The sequence below is a fragment of the Boleophthalmus pectinirostris genome, unplaced genomic scaffold, assembly GCF_026225935.1.
Source record: "Boleophthalmus pectinirostris isolate CB_2022bp ecotype Guang Dong unplaced genomic scaffold, ASM2622593v1 HiC_scaffold_19, whole genome shotgun sequence".
NCBI lineage: Eukaryota > Metazoa > Chordata > Actinopteri > Gobiiformes > Gobiidae > Boleophthalmus > Boleophthalmus pectinirostris.
The window spans coordinates 34,685,857-34,703,927 of NW_026571140.1; the positions used below are offsets into that span (position 1 = coordinate 34,685,857).

Consider the following 18,071-nt stretch of genomic DNA (forward strand, 5'->3'; position numbering starts at 1 on the left):
GACAGATTGATTGAGTATCGAGGAGAGGAATCAAGGGGAAAAAAAGCGAGGAAAGAGAAATGAGACACCACCTCTATCCAACCAGAAAGCAGCATGAGCTCTTCTCTTTGTGTTGCCAGATCCTACGACTAAAACCAGTTTGCAATGTACTGAAGAAGACTCTCAATAAAATAAGTGTCCTTTGTACATAATAGTTTTAGACTGGCCTTGATCTTTCACAGAACTAGTGTAAGATTAGATTTCATTCATGGTATCTGAAATTGTTGGAGGTCATGTTACAGCAAATATCTTTTTAAATATCCCTCCCCTCTGGAACTACCCCTGAAAAACAGATTCTTGTTCTCTTCTCTTTCCTGGTTAAATAACGGCCAATAAAATAATCTTTTAATTCAGTATATACATAAACTTAAAGCAGTACTATGAGCGGACAGTTACCGAAAACGGAGTCCTCCCCGAGCTCGTGTCCGTAGCGGAGCATACAGTCTCCCAGCAGCCCCTCGGCCTGTGGGTACCCCGTGGTCTTCACCTGTCCTCGGATCTTTGACACTGTGTTCAGCATGTTCAGTTTGGCTCGAGACGCTGTAAAAACATACAAGAGTTTTCTAAAACATTGACCATTTTTTACACCCTTCCAATAAAACATAAAAAATATGATAAGAGGTCATCAAGTCAAGTATCAAACCTGAACTGAAGAGTCTAGTTTGGGTTTAGAGAAGCTATAATCCCCTATTCCTGGGGTCACCAAACTTTTTTCTCTGGGAGCCACATTATCGCTCCTGATTGTGAGGGGGGTCGGGGTCAGGTCGGCCGTATAACAGAATTGTTTGACCCTGACGACGCAGATTATATTCTTTGAAAACCGCCACACTTTCTTTACATATCAGACAAACTGCACGGTCCTTACACTGGACAAAAATATAATCGGTCATCCACTGTTCTTTGAAAATTCTGCAATCTCTGTCAAGTTTTTGTACGTTTCCTTAACTGCACTACAGAACTCACTGTTTGACCTCGAGCTTGTCAGATGATGAAAATTCGGCGGCAAATGTAAATACGTCATATAATTACTTAAATATAAATATGAATACTTCATATAAATATATTTTTTTTATTGAAAAAAATCAACAAAATACAAGATGCAGACGTGTTGTTATTTGCCAAAAAGTATAAAAAAAAAAAAAAAAAAAGGCCATGACAACTTTTGAGGATTGCCTCATAAGGCCAGTTCAAGCGGTGGGGGGCAGAGGGACTGGGGGGGCTGGTCAAAGAGGTGTGGAGGGCCGGAGTTGGCCCGCGGGCCTTAGTTTGATGACCTTTATCATATTCAATCACTGTGTCTAACATTTTGAAATCAGACAGTTCTGATTGTGTTTGTCTATCTCTACACACCTGTTACATAAACTGCCAGAAAAAAAGAACTTTATTTTGTATACTGTTTTTGGAATAGAGATTGGATAAAAAAAAAATCCTTTAGAAAAACTATTAGGAGTAAGACATCTTTCAATTTAATTCCACAACGATTTACTATTGCATATATGAAAACAAGTATTTTACTCTTTTACAGCTTCTTTTACAGTCTCCTCAAAACATATATCAGAAGCAAGACACTGACATTTCCAGAAATGCTGTAAAAACATCTATTTTTCCCCCCTTCTTCTTGAAAACACGTCTAGCTGACCTAATTTCACAACAATAGGCCGCAGAAGAAGATATATGTGTAAATAAGTCGGTTTTGGGTTACCTGGGTTTGGCTGGAGGTATTCTGTGGTTTTGGACAAAAGGTCAAGCACTGACTTGTTGGTGACCTCAATTTTCTGAAGATAGATGGAGACAAGGATATAACAGAAGGCACAACAATGATAGAAAATATACAAGATGGCTTCAGATTATCTGTTTTTTTTTTGCACATTAGATTAAAATGACAGAAGTAGGCTGCCAGTAAAATGAAACAACATGTAATTTTAGATGAAACACTGACTGTAGTTAAAGGTGCACTGTGTAACTTTCTGGTTGGGGGATAAGTCATTGCTCTGCTTGGAATGTTCCACAGTGTGACATTAAAAAGCTCTGCCTTGTATTTATTCAATTCAGGTGGTTTTATAGCTCAAAAACACCTAGAAAAACAGGCACTGTCACAGATCCAGTGTTGGGGAGTAACAGATTTCATGTACCAAAGTTACGTAATCAGAGTACAAATTATGAGTAAGTGTATTCAGTTACAGCTACTGTTTCAGTGAGTGGTAATTGGATTACAGTTACTTGTTTGAAATAAATGGATTATACTGCGGTATTTTCCTTTTTTCACATTTGGGGCTACATCCCCCCAGGTAATCTTTTTCGGTAATTCCACTCATTGCTGGACACTAAACTAGGTCTAAACCAGGTCTAAAACCAGGCCGAAACCAGGACTAAACCAGGTCTAAACCAAGTCTAAACCAGGTCTAAAACCAGGTATAAACCAGGACTAAACTAGGACAAAACTAGGACTAAAGCAGGACTAAAACCAGGTCTAAACCAGGACTAAAGCAGGACTAAGACCAGGACTAAAATCAGGACTAAAACCAGGTCTAAAACAGGTCTAAACCAAGTCTAAACCAGGTCTAAACCAGGTCTAAACCACGTCTAAAACAGGTCTAAACCAAGTCTAAACCAGGTCTAAACCAGGTCTAAACCACGTCTAAAACAGGTCTAAAACAGGTCTAAACCAGGTCTAAACCAGGTCTAAAACAGGTCTAAAACAGGTCTAAAACAGGTCTAAACCAGGTCTAAACCAGGTCTAAAACAGGTCTAAAACAGGTCTAAAACAGGTCTAAACCAAGTCTAAACCAGGTCTAAAACCAGGTATAAACCAGGACTAAACTAGGACAAAACTAGGACTAAAGCAGGACTAAAACCAGGTCTAAACCAGGTCTAAACCAGGACTAAAGCAGGACTAAGACCAGGACTAAAACCAGGTCTAAACCAGGTCTAAACCAGGTCTAAACCAGGTCTAAACCAGGTCTAAAACAGGTCTAAACCAGGTCTAAAACAGGTCTAAACCAGGTCTAAACCAGGACTTAACAGGACTAAACCAGGTCTAAACCAGGTCTAAACCAGGTCTAAACCAGGTCTAAACCAGGTCTAAAACAGGTCTAAAACCAGGTCTAAACCAGGACTAAACCAGGACTTAACAGGACTAAACCATGCTGTGCGGACCGTGTCTCCTCCTCTTCTATCAATAATAATTTTGATTTGGTTAAGTAAAGTCTGGGCTTTTTATTTTCTTTTAACAGACAAAACTTCTTATGTGAAGATTTCCTCGTCTTTGTTTCTCTACAACAAATCAAGTAATCCAAAGTATTCAGATTACGTTACTCATTTTAAGTAATTTAATTGATTATGTTACAAACTACATTTTGGGGTATGTAATCTGTAATCTGTAGGGGAATACATTTTAAAAGTAACCTTCCCAACACTGCACAGATCTGACAAAACAATAAGATCTCCACGGAGCAGACCCTCCATCGAAAAAGTTACACAGTGCACCTTTAATCTTAGGTTGTGTCTGCATTAGTGTGGATTTATAGACGATGTGTTTTGTACTGACTCTCTCCATCTCCTGGAAGTCCTCATCGAGCTTGGTCCCCTCGGCTCCACTGATCTTCTCACTCAGGAGCTGCACAAAACACAGAAAGAAGCACATTCAGTAAAACCGTCACTGCACAGACAAAAATATTCTGTTCTTTTACTTTTTTGGTATTAAACATTGACTTATTAATATGTGCTTTTTATGGCTGACTTTTTTTTTCCTGGGCAAGGTTGCTTCCTCATAAATGTGGCCAGTGGAGTCTAAGATTACGGCCAAACTGTGGGACACTCCAAAAAGTTACATAATTCTATGGATGGCAAAAGGAGAAATTAAATTTGTCAACTGGACAAAAGTTTATTTGGTCTAATACATTTCGCAGCTCATCCAAGTTGCTTCTTCACTTCTGGTCGGAACGCTGGTGAACACTTCCTTATATCTGCCCAAAGGGAGGAGCTAACTACAATGAACTACTCTGAAACTAACACGTCAACTTGTACAAGCAGATGTGTGAACTGAAGAAATGAAGAAGCAGCTTGAATATATATTCAACCAAATAAACTTTTGTTCAGTTGACAAATTGGATTTCTGCTTTTGTCATGGATTCTACCTGGAGGAATGAGGGATTTACACAATGCTATGGACGCACCGCACCAGCTTTTACAATTCTTTACCGATGTTAGTACTTTGGCTTTAAATATTTGTCGATACTTGATACCAACTGACACCAGGACAGAGACTGAAAATATAATTTACAACGCATACAACTTACATTTCAATAGCTTTCACCGTGTTTGTAACTGTCAGTGTTTCCCGCAGCGCTTTATAGTTAGGGCGACCACCTAACGGTCTAACTGGTATATTAAGCTTTTCCCAAATCCCGTAGGAAGAAGGACAAGGACAACGTCTTTCCCCTTGATAAAATTCACCAAACATTCTCTTTGTTCCAATTTTAAATCCTCGATCTCGGGAATCGTTGACAACACTGAATATATCACTCTTCGCTGATTGGCTGCTGTCCAAACTTACACTTCTGGGGTTTTTGCGAACCGTCTATTGTATTTTGATTCCTGATCTAGTTGACCTCGTCCTCACTTTCGCCGGTGAGTATCTCCGCAACCCCCACCCCCCCTGGTCACCGCTTTGACTAACCAATTTTCTGCGGGAAACACTGACTGTTATTTACTGTTTAAAGTAACTACAGTAACACCCTGTAATACTGAATATTTCAAACTTGTAGCTTTGAAAAAATTACAAGTTCAAAACAAGTCAAAATTGTCCAGTAAATCATCTTTTTACAACAATCTATATACCAAAATGATCTTGAAACCAATATCCGATCCATTTTCAATATTGGTGTTAATATCAGATACCAGTGTTTTATCAGTGCATTCCTATGTGGGACATTCCAAGCTAAAGTTACATAATGCACCTTTAATTATTCGAATAACATAAAACAAAAATGAAAACTAATCCAAAATAAAACTGTTATCATAAACTCCACTGGCACAAATAAACGCATTACAAAAAGAGATTAGATTTCATATTGGCCTGACAACATCTACAACATCTGCGTGAACTTCCTGACCTTCCGTACAGTCAAAAAGTGTGTCAAAACATGGATTGTAATCGTGGCACCATTTCTGAAGAGATTTAAGCAGGATTAAAATTCAGAGTGAAACTAAAAGTCCAAGAAGGAAAGATCTGGGGCATTTGTCCAGCTCAGTGCAACTCTTCCGTAACAGGTCCAGACAGGCCACAGGCATTCCTCCGGCTGCTGTGACGTGACACGGGCTTTGTTCAAGATTTAGTTTCAAACCTGCACACATTTGTCCCGAGAAACATGGTAGTTTTCCTCAACTGGAAAATATAGAACACTGCGCAAAATGCAAAAATGACACTTAGTAGTAGTAGGAGTAGTTTATTTTCTTCGGTCAATTAACATAATCATGCATCATGTAACAATGATTTAACAAAAAACTAATTATGCAGTTGATGCATATAAATAATGTTATTCTGTAGACCAAAGGGGTTTAGGCTGAAAGTTAACACTTGCTTTGCCAAACTCTATTAACTAGGGCTGGGTATCATTAAGCAGTTGCCAATACGATACATACCTCAATACACAGGCCACGATACGATACATATCTCGATACAGTGCACTTCCGATTCGATACAATATATTTCAAATCGATTCAATACAGTTTAATAAAAAAATAATAATGCCTAAATCATGGCTGTGCTACTAAAAGTCTTTTTTAAACCACTTCTTGTGCAAAGTTAATATGAAATACAAACATTTTAATCATCAAAACAGTGAAAACATCAAATGTGTTGCATAAATAAGTTTCCTTCCTCTAAACAAGCAACAAAACAGTAGCGCTGTAACAAAATAATTGAGTAAACTATACCAAAAATACTCTTGGCGATATATCGATACAGCAGCCCACAACATCGAAACTGTATCATCACATTAAACGATACGATATATTTGATATTTTTGCACACCCCTACTATTAACATATAGAATAGGATACAAGATGGCAGATCTATTTACAGAAAACAAAAAAAAATGCTCTTTTTATGAGAGCAGGAAAGAAAATGTCCTAAATGTTTTAGTATACACTTACACACTTCTGAAAGAGGCCTGATCCTCTCAGATTCACTTCAAAATAATCCTATGCTGTCATAACAATAGAATAGAATAAACAGGTTTTTTTTGCCTTGGCTTTGAGGCTTTTGAAGTTGAGTCACGTATTTTTGACCCATTTATTTGCCAACTTTCAGGAGTTAGTGTTATAAATATGCAATTAAATTCAAATTAACACTGACATTGATATACGGTATTCTCTTCTGAATGTCTGTAATGAAAATTATTTCTCATTGGTATGAATAGTAATACAAATGTAGAGTAATACAAATAATAATACAAGTAGCAAGTAATACAAATGTTTAAAGTAAATGTTTTGTTTTTATGTTTTGTTTGCCTAATAAGATAAGATATAAGATAAGATATGCCTTTATTAGTCCCACAGTGGGGAAATTCCAGTGTTGCAATGTGCAATTCAAGAACAGCAGGAAAATGGTAACATGCAATAAAACAAGATAATAGATAATGGCTTAAAAATAATTTTAAAATAGACTCTAATGTAACACACTGTTTCGGAGGAGCAAAAATGAAAATACCAAAAAAAAAAAACTATTATGTACAATAAAAGTAACAGTGCAGCATTTACAGTAATATGACTATGTTTATTGGATATGTTTAATTTTTTTATTATTATTATTATTATTTTTATTTTTATTTTGCACATATAACATGACAATAAAAAGAAACACACTAGATAAAAAGTAGGTGCCGGAAGAGGCAAAAAACCCAAACGGGCTTATATTAAAGCCTCCACCTTATGAATTAAAAATTTTACATTATCATTGTGCATATATAATAAATATATATATATATATATATATATATATATATATATATATATATATATAGGATTGGGGTTCAGAGATAGAACATTTATTTGGTTTCATATATTTATTATTTCTTGAACAAATATAGGATTGTGATTTAGATAACAAATGTATATAGGCATTTTCATTTTTATACAGCCAAAACTATAACTTATATAAAAAGAAAAACAACAACTGTGACTAAAGAGCATCACTCAAGAAAAAAAAAAAAAAGTGTATAAAAAGTGTAGGGGTAGAGGCTTGTTTAGACAGTTTCAGAAAAGTGAATTAATGGTTGCCACTTTCTAAAAAAAAATCTTCTTGGAACACCTAATCTTCTCTGTTAAAAAAAAAACATAACCTCAATAATCCGTTGAGTGCTGGATGGGGCAGGGATAAAACAGTTCTTGACTAAAATCTAAAGTAGGGCCCGACCGATATATCGGTTGGCCGAAACGGGTGCTTGGAGACATATCGGCTATCGGCATAAATCTTGCCAATAGTTCACGTGGGCATGTTATACCTCATTATGAATCTTAAACTCTCTATATTATGCCAATTTAATCCAATTTACAGACAGATAAATGTCCAAATATGTGGCAATGCATCAATATTTATCTGCGGAGTAATTTGTCTGTCTCTGTGATGCCGTACTGCCCCTGAACGCACCCCCAGAGTCACACATGTGCGCTTGTTTACACACGCAGCTGCTGTCAACATGCTGGATTACATTATTTTCACGGACAATTGTTTTCAGTCAGGATTGAAAAGACACTTTTTTGTGAAAACTTGAGGTGTCTGTGTGAGTGGTGACTGTTACAAATGTGTCGGTTTTGAAGCTACTTCTGCTTTTTTTGTTTTCATTGGTTAGCGATTAGCTGCTGTAAAATACCACACATAAACAGTCTGTTTTCTCTGATGTTGGCCTAGTGTAAAGTGACTATAGTGGCTGTATATATGTTTACGGACCTGCATATGATGTGTAAATGAGCTGTGAATAGAGGTGTGAATGATCGGCATTTACGCATAATTAATTGCAGTGACACACACACATTATAGTGGTATTTTTTACTTCTTTACTGGCTCGAATGTGATGCAAAAATGTCATTAGGCCAACTTACTGTGTTTAAATATGACGGTAAAGAGGCAGAATAACAATACATGTAGCCTAAACAAACCAAATTTAAAATCCAGTAGAGCCAGACCAAAGTTTTAGAATCAGTTGAAGATTTACAGTGAATTTTTACATCACTAAATTTATCAGCTTTTATATCGGCTATTGGCAACTCCGGCTCCTATTTTTATCTGTATCACATCGGCCGCAAAAAGCACCCATTATACCAAAATAAAGAAATTACATAAAGGCAAAACGCATACTAGTTGAGTTTTTATTACAATTTTGGTTTCGCCTCATTTAAATTCTATAGAACACTTTCAAAGTAAGTCGCACTGTAATTTATAGTATCACAAATTCAGCAACAACAGAAACAAAACTGTGAAAAATACTGTATTTTTCGGACTATAAGTCGCACTTTTTTTCATGGTTTGGGTGATCCTGCGACTTATACTCTGGTGCAACTTATGTATTAAAATTTTCAGACTGACAGCCACAAGAGGGCGCTCTAGGCTTGTGTGTCAGCATCTAGTACTACTATTACTCCTGTACCACTGTCACTTCGCTCTCTACTGCGCTGCTGTCCTGCTGCACGTAGTGAAATATTCAGCCGAAAACGATAATTGAGCAGCCGAAAGAAAGTTTGGAATGAGCGAGAAACTTGTGAGGGACTGACGGAAAGCGGGGGATGGAGAACACAACTTCACGGGAACCGGGAGGGTGCGCCATGTAACTTCCCTGGAAGTCATTGGATGAATCGACAAAGCCTGAACTTCCAACAGCTAAAATAATTCTAACTGGAACTGATGCAGAGTCTGACGACAGCCACACAGATAAGGAAGCGGCGCTCTGTTTATCTCATGGATCTATGGTTTATCTCCGGAGGTTGCGAAGAAGTGACACCGAGGATGAAGAATTTAATGGATTTAGTGATTTGGAGTGAGATGGAGAGTTTGGTAAACTTGTTATGTTCTGATGTTTATGCTATAATTATCTGAATAACTGTTCATATGTTATGTTAACATATTAACACCTCTTCAGTCTGTTGTTCTCTATTCTGTTGTTATTACTATAACTTGATTTCAAGATGAAATGTCATTTCCTGGTCTCTGATTTAATAAAATACATTTCCCCAAAACGTGCGACTTATATATGTTTTTTTCTTCTTCATTACGCATTTTTTGGCTGGTGTGACTTATAATACGGTATACACGTTCTGAACTACACCTTTTACAGACTTTTAAGGATCGTCTGTGGATCTCTCCATTACAACAAACCAAACTGATCACTGACAATTAGATATGATTAAACGTCGATCTCGATCAGTTCTATAAGACGTTGTGTGGGAAGTTGTGACAAATTAAACTGAAAAAGTAAAAAAAGACTGCGGCTTTGTCTGATATTTCCAGTCTGTTTATCAAAGTTTTCTGCTCATTGTTCACAAATCCTTCCCCCCTTGAGCAGGTTTGTCTGGCAGCCGCAGAGACAAAGTTAAAAATAACACACAGACCGCGATGAGAGCTGCTTCGTTAGAGCCCCTGTATATATTAAGTCCAATTAACACCTCCACCCCGAAGTGTAAGATTCAACAGCAGCATGTGGCAAACCTGCTCCAGAATAGACATGCTTTGACTCATTCAGACTGGGACCTGAGAAGTAGAGAGAGAGAGAGGAGCGAAAGAAGGGCGTGACCATGAAAAGAAGACTCCAGCAACTTCAAAGTGCAACAAATCAGGCAGCTCCTAAACCTAAAAATGCATGGAAATGAGTTTCAAATTGCATCTGCTTTGAACTTGGGCTTTTTTTTTTTTTTGCTGATTCTGACCTTCCAGTATGTTGATGTAGCAAAGGTTTCAGCAGTATATTTGTATAAACACCGGCTGAGGTTAACACAAACTCAAAATCAGATTATTATCATATTTTTGGAGTTAAAATGCTATTAAAAGGTGCATTGTGTCACTTTTCACCTGCTTTTTTCTACAGAGATGGTATTGCTTTGTCTGGAATGTTTAACAGTATGGCATTAAACCTTTCTATCTTCATTTAGACCAAATCAGGCCAAGTTACAGGTCAGATCTGTGGAGAGGCGACTCCACTCACAGTCAAAATGCCTGTTTTTCAAGGTATTTTTGAGCTATAAAACCACCCTGTAACTGAATAAATGGGTCCGTGTACCATTTGTTCTTTTGAATTTCAATTAAGAATGGAAAAAAGTTTGTTATTTCATTATTAGGGGTGTGCAAAAATATTGAAAATATCGATTTATCATATTGTTTAATTTGATGATACAGTATTGATATTGTAGGCTGCTGTATCGATATATCGGCAAGAGTATTTTTTGGTGTAATTTACTAAATAATTTTGTTACAATGCTACAGTTTTGTTGCTTGTTTAGAGGAAGGAAACTTGTTTATGTGACACATTTGACATTTTCACTGTTTTGAGGATTAAAATGTTTGTGTTTCATATAAACTTGGTGGTTAACAAAAATCTTTAGTATCACAGCAATGATTTGGCCTTTATTTTTTAGTGAACCATATTGAATCGATTTGAAATTTATATCATATCGAACCAATAGTGCATTGCATCAAGATATGTATCGTATCGTGGCCTATGTTTTGAGGTATGTATCGTATCGGCAACTTCTTCTAAGTTCTTAATGATACCCAGCCTTACTCGTTATTACATTTTAGTGTCAAACAAAACAGACTTCGACTTCTATTTCCAGTTTTTTATTTAAAGTTTATTGTGACATCTGTCTCTCACTATCTCTTTTGTGACTTATTTAGAATTTATTATTATTTAGAATTTATTATTACCATTTATATAATTTTATTCTTTGTTAATTATTAGTTATTAGTTATTCATTTCCCTTGCGGATCAGTAAAGTTTGTATGAGTCTAAGTCTAAGTTCAAGTCCAAAGGTTATTTCAAATAAACACCAATAAAAAAAACATTGTGACTATTTCAAACTGTTTTCACATTTTATTGTTTTTCATTCTTAATTGAAATTCAAAAGAGCGAATGGTACATGGACCTAAATGTAACGCAGAGCTGTTTAATGTCATACTGTGAAACATTCCAAGCAAAGCAATGACTCTTCCATAAAAACACGAAGGTGATGGACCCCCAAAAAGTTACATAGTGCATCTTTAATTTGTGCAGTATTCTTGTCATTTTAAAGGTCTACAAAACAACTATTTTCAGTTCATGATTTGAGGAGTTATACTACACAGAGTTGAATAAATTGTACCAGTTGAATACCACTGAAACCGTCTCTACATTGGCCCCCTCCTGGACGAATGAGGCATTACACCGTCTCCCAGTAAACTGATCAAAATATTTCTTATCAGTCCGGAGCTGCCCATGTTACTGCCCATCAATCATAATTGCTTTTCCTAGAATGTTCCACAGCATGTTGTTAAACATATCCGTCTTACATTTATTTATCTAGAGTTGTTTTATTGCTTTGGCCCTGACGTCAATAAGTTTTATGCCAACATTCCAGCCAAAGCAATAACATCCCCTCTACCTAGTGCTCCTTTAAAGATACCATCTGAAATTATACTGACAGACCCGGGCATGTTGCATTCTCACGTATCACCACGAGATGCTGTCGACGTTACTGCGGTCTGATAGTGCGGTCTTCTTCTGTCAGACCAAAGATGGAAGAGAGCGCAGGTGAGTCTGAACAAAGGTCAGGTGAAGAAATGGGGAACAGGTTTTACATCTGTCATCTACTGGTGACAAAAATAAAAATAAAAATACAAACGGTAGCTTTAAAGGGATAGTTTGGATTTTTTTACATAAATCTGTATGGCATCCCCGTGAGCATCACAAAACCATCACCCACAAAAAAGTCAGACCTCATAATCGCTTGGCACTATTTTCTCTCCGTTCGTATCACTGCACGCTGCCGCCAGGTGACAGCCGCACCTGGTTCACTTTGTTTAATGCTCGGAATGTTAGCGACAAAATATCTGATTATGACACCGACAGTAAAGACTTTGCCTGTACCACAAAGCCAAGGGGAGATCTTTATGAACCCGAATATACTGATGCCGAAATTTGCCAGATGGAGTTAGAATGGGCAGAGAGAGAGAGACAGAGAAGTGCTACAAGTTGAAGCTGGAGCCACAGCTGGAGCCGTGAGAGACTGAGTGAGAGACAATCACCCATCATGTCTTTTAGAAACTCGTATACAGCTGACATAGAGCCTAGATTTTTGTTGTTACAGCCTGGATAATCAAGAGTCCGCACCATTTTTTAGATATATTCTTATGTATCTTATACAAGCTTATATACTTATGGCTCTAGCTCTCATGTTAGCTCTCTCACGTCACAGGGGTCTGCGCATGTAAACACTGCCGAACAACTGAAGAAAGTGATGGATCCGTGCGCGGCTGTCACCTGGCGGCTGCGTGCAGTGATACGAAAGGAGAGAAAATAGTGGCAAGCGATTATGAGGTCTGTCGTTTTTGTGGGTGATGGTTTTGTGATACAACTGTGTCACTCTTTTGAACACATATTGTTTTGAGAAGAAAAACGCTTTATTTTAAGGTCCCCAGCCAACTTGCCGGACTACTTTCGTTAGCACCGAAAACGGCCAGTATCTCGGCTCACCGGACGCTGTCGGGGGTAAGTCAGTGTGGATGCACAACACTGCTCACGAGGATGCCATACAGATTTATGTCAAAAAATCCAAACTATCCCTTTAAAGACCTTTATATCACAGCATTAATTCACTCCTTGCTTGGTTAAAGTCTTGTTGCTATTGTAGTCGCAGCAGCTCTGGGGTAGATGCATCTGCCACTTGGCCACATTTATACTGTGGGAATGTAGGTGAAGTGTCTTCCCAAAGGACACAACAGCAGTTAGCGAAAGAGCCACTGCTGCGCCATTGTAGCACCTGATCACTCACCGGTAGAGCTGAACAATCTATCATTCTGGACCGAAAACTGCAATCTTGGACAACATGATTTTGGGAGCATCAAAGCCAAGGGTTTTTGCAGCGCTCCTAAAGCCCAATTTCAGGGTTAAAAATGTAGTTCTGCTTCGACTCAATGCACACTGCCGCCGTCGCCTTCATTTTTTGATTTATGGATCTGTGTCGAGGTCTATGCGCCAGGAAGTAATTCACCACCACAAGGCGAGGATTTAAACTTGACATTCGTGTAAAGTTTAACACGAACCTTTTCCAACATGATAGAAGCACAGAAGAGACTCACCATCATCAGCACGTCCTCTGTTACAGAAAAAAAAACATATATTCCACTAGGTCGTGTCCTTTAGTCTGACAGAAGATGACCCACAAGGAGTGAGCCGTTTTTTCAGTTTTCAGCACTTACAGTTTATTCAAATTAGCCATGCATTTAAGTTTTGTTTCTGTAAAATGTAAACAAATGTGCGCAAAGCTGCATTAAGCACATTATTACTCAATGTATGTTGGAGAAAAAAATAAAGCAGAGTACAGGAAATGTCTGTCCAGTGTCAAATCGTCAGTGCAGGACTCTGGTATGATGTAAGTTTCTGTGAGGTTTGCAAATGTTCATGTGCACTGAAACTTGATTTGAAAAAAATCATGGATGAAATCTAAATCACAATCTCAATCTGCCAGAAAAATCGCCATTCAACTTTTTCTTAAAATCATTCAGCCCTACCCAGCGGTCTCCCATCAAAGTACTAACCAATCCCGGCCTTGCTTAGCTTCCGAGATCTGAAGGGACAAGCTGGTATGAAAACTTGTTGCGTGTTTTTCTTCGGGCTGTTTGTCTGATGCCAGAACCTATCATTATTATTATGTTAATTCATGCATGATTTGAATATTAGTCCCAGATCATTATTTGGAGCTTTGTGTTGATGAAAAAAAAAGTTTATAAATGCTGTGAGCTATAGGGCTGCAAGATTAATCAAATCAAAACCAACTAATATCCTGTTATCTTCTGCATAAAAATCCAGTAAGTTAACCCTGTAGTTTATAGCTGTACACACGTGTTCTGAAATGTGATTCTAGTGTTAGTCAGGTCATATTTCAGTCCTTTCATCAATTCTTCTGGATGTGTTTAACATTTTTACTTTGTGCATAGTTCATTTCTGCCCTACAAAAGAACGAGACCTTAACTCTCCAGAGTGTGAAACTTGAGAAAAATGACTTCAAAGTTTCTGTTTGGTTCAGACAAAAGTATAATAGTTAGGGCTAACAAAATTTGACAACTAGTTGGTACAATGAAGAAATATTTGTATGCGAAAAATATTAAGCTCAAAATTGACCTTTGACTCTTATCTGACAAATTACTTTGCAGTATAGTATGTACAGTGTGAATAAATACACAAAATACTTTCACATTAAAGATAATTTAAGTATAACTGAATACAAAGCTATATTTATTTAATGTGTTAAAGGGACAGTCTGGAATTTTGGACATAGGACCTCATTTCCTAGTGCGCCAGAGTGTTGGAGACGTGTGGAGACACTTTTAAAAAAAATTCCGTCCAGTCCTTGTATTTGCAGAGGTCGCTGGTGCTAGACTAGTGCATGTCAATGGCCATAGTTATCCTGCCACTAAAAACAGTCTTACCCACTCCACAAAACACCCAAACGAAAACTATTATTACACCAGACTATCTATGTGAATGTCTGTGTTGAATAATGTTTGAAATAAAAACTAACTTTGCATCGCATGAATCGTCGCATGTTGAGGGACTATTTTCTCACATATCAGTCCGCTGCTACCAAAACGTTCTATCAGGAAGTACAACTCACTGCTGCTCAGACATAAATCCTTCAAATGCAAGGTTAGTTTGACTTCTAAAATTACTCTATCAACACAAACATTTACATGGACAGTCTGGTGTAATAATAGATTTGCTTCGGGTGTTTTGTGAAGTGGGTAAGACTTGTTTTTAGTGGCAGGATAACTATGGCCATTGACATGCACTAGCCTAGCACCTGCGACCTCTGCAAATACAAGGACTGGATGGAATATTTAAAAAAGTGTCTCCACACGTCTCCAACACTCTGGCTCACTAGGAAATGAGGCCCTATGTCCAAGATTCCGGACTGTCCCTTTAAGACCCTGTGCCAAGGCTTCAAACAAACAAAACATACACAGGTTCTGTCCTTTGCCTTTGCACGACTTCTTATTTTTGGCTCATGATACAAACACAGAGCACGGGAACTGACAAATAACCGTCAAAGGTCAATTTTGAGCTCAATATTTTCCACTATATTTATTCACACGATAAAGGACGTCTCAAATACAAACAAAATGACATAAACTCACTTTTGACCATTTTTGTAAGACAGAATTATTATCACAATCCCAATACGATACGCAGTTCGCTATTTTTCCTAAATCCTTCAGCCTTATCATGAGTACCTCCCTGACTTGTCTTATCTCCTCCAACACGACCGCCGCCCTTCATCATGAAAAGCCGTGAGTCATCCTCTGTTCACACATCTTTTTTTTTTTTTTCTTCTTCTTCTTCTTCTCTACGTCATGTTGAGAGCCTGAGTCACCGTCAGCTGCCCTCTGCTCTCTGGACACTTGAGAGCGATCACAGTGATTATCTGCAGAGACGCTCCATGTCACCACAAATACTCGAACTACTACAGGTTTGACAACTCACGAAAATGAAAAGTGAGTCTGTCAAAGTCTACAGAACACAAAAAGTAGTACATTTACAACAACACAACAACGAGAATGGAGAGTATTAAGGAGTCTACACCAAGGTTTAGTCCCAGGTTTAGTCTCAGGTTGAGTCCCAGGTTTACTCCAAGTTTATTTCAGGTTTATTTCAGGTTTATTTCAGGTTGAGTCCAGGTTGAGTCCAGGTTGAGTCCAGGTTGAGTCCAGGTTTATCTCAGGTTTAGTCCAGGTTTATTTCATCTTTAGTCCAGGTTTATTTCAGGTTTAGTCCAGGTTGAGTCCAGGTTGAGTCCAGGTTGAGTCCAGGTTGAGTCCAGGTTGAGTCCCAGGTTTAGTCCAGGTTGAGTCCCAGGTTTAGTCCAGGTTTATTTCAAGTTTAGTCCCAGCTTTAGTCTCAGGTTTAGTCCCATGTTTAGTCCCAGGTTTAGTCCAAGTTTAGTCAAGGTTTAGTTAGAGTTTAGGCCCAGGTTTAGTCCCAAGTTTAATCCAAGTTTAGGCCAAGTTTAGTCCAAGTTTAGTCCCAAATTTAGTCCCAAGTTTAGTCCTAAATTTAGTCCAAGTTTAGTCCAGGTTTAGTCCAGGTTTAGTCCAGGTTTAGTCCCAGGTTTAGTCCAAGTTTAGTCCAGGTTTAGGTTTAGTCCAGGTTTAGTCCAGGTTTAGTCCCAAATTTTGTCCCAAGTTTAGTCCAGGTTTATTTCAAGTTTAGTCCCAGCTTTAGTCTCAGGTTTAGTCCCATGTTTAGTCCCAGGTTTAGTCCAAGTTTAGTCAAGGTTTAGTTAGAGTTTAGGCCCAGGTTTAGTCCCAAGTTTAATCCAAGTTTAGGCCAAGTTTAGTCCAAGTTTAGTCCCAAATTTAGTCCCAAGTTTAGTCCTAAATTTAGTCCAAGTTTAGTCCAGGTTTAGTCCAGGTTTAGTCCAGGTTTAGTCCAAGTTTAGTCCAAGTTTAGTCCAAGTTTAGTCCCAAATTTAGTCCTAAGTTTAGTCCAAGTTTAGTCCAGGTTTAGTCCAAGTTTAGTTAGTCCAGTTTAGTAGTTTAGTCCAAGTTTAGTCCAGGTTTAGTCCAGGTTTAGTCCCATAGTTTTTAATCCAAGTTTAGTCCAAGTTTAGTCCAAGTTTAGTCCCAAATTTTGTCCCAAGTTTAGTCCAGGTTTAGTCAGAGTTTAGTGCAGGTTTAGTCCAAGTTTAGTCCAGGTTTACGATTCTAGTGAAGGTGTATGGAGTGAACTTTGGACAGAATCTTATATTTGAATCATATTTCAGACCAAATCTTCGTGGTTACAATGAGATATTTTCCCAGATGATTCACCCCTCGCTCCTTTGGCCCATAAACACGTCCCCTCGTAGTCCAGAGTTGCTCGTATAAACTCGTATAAAGCTCACGCCTCTGTTCCGGCTCTTCCTCTCTCAGCTGGAGTTCTCGTAAATCCTTTTTTATGCCGGTAATAATTGCTCCGCACGCCTGCCCTCCCAGCCCGGCTACAAAAAAAAAACAACCCAAAACAAGGCTCTCCACGTGGGCCGCCTCTCCCCTGTGACCCCCCTCCTTCCTCCCTCCCTCCTCTTCCTCCTCCTCCTCTCTGTTACTGTACACTGTGGGCACATCCGTTCTCATTGATTACATAAGCGCTGGCTGCAGATGCACTGATGCAACAGGACCGATCGGGGCGGAGGACAATGGGGCAAGAGCGAAGCAAAGAGGACAGAGCTGGAGGTAATCTACAGCGCGTAAATTAAACGGCGAAAAAGAAAATCAGATCATAATAACGAGAGGAAATTAGTGGAGCGGTGAGTTTTGTGGACACCGAACGGGAAATGCAAATCTGCTTTGAATTCACCGTCACAAGTCAAAACAAATTACATAAGAAACCAATACGTTTTTCAGCAGTGGTATGATGATGGTGAAAGCAGAAAGGCTTGAAATAAATGTGGTTAATCCTCATGAACAATAGGCTGGGCTGCTTTTAATCTGGGTTTAGTCCAGGTTTAGTCCCAGGTTTAGTAGCAGGGTTAATCCAGAATTAATCCAGGTTTATTTCAATTTTAGTTTAGGTTTAGTCGCAGGTTAAGACCCAGGTTTAGTTCCAGGTTTAGTTTTAGTTTTAGTTCCAGGTCTAGTCCCAGGTTTAGTTCAGGTTGAGTCCAGGTTTAGGCCCAGGTTGAGTCCAGGTTGAGTCCACGTTAAGTACTAGGTTTAAAACCAGGTTTAGTAAAGATTTAGTCCAGGTGTGGTCCAGGTTTAGTCCCAGGTTTAGTCCCAGGTTCAATCCAGGTTGAGTCCAGGTTAAATC

At 38.3% G+C, this 18,071-nt stretch overlaps 1 protein-coding gene across 3 annotated transcripts in view; it reads right to left on the reverse strand.

The window, feature by feature from the left end:
- Nucleotides 1-18,071, reverse strand: part of sh3gl3a (SH3-domain GRB2-like 3a) — a 79,425-nt gene that overhangs the window by 16,069 nt on the left and 45,285 nt on the right. For all 3 annotated transcript variants that reach the window (XM_020920852.2, XM_020920851.2, XM_055154588.1), the window contains exons 2-4: nt 3,587-3,655; nt 1,742-1,814; nt 436-579 (exon numbers count right to left, since the gene is read on the reverse strand). In XM_020920852.2, coding sequence (XP_020776511.1) covers nt 436-579; nt 1,742-1,814; nt 3,587-3,655 — 286 coding nt within the window. The remainder of the gene's footprint in view (nt 1-435; nt 580-1,741; nt 1,815-3,586; nt 3,656-18,071) is intronic.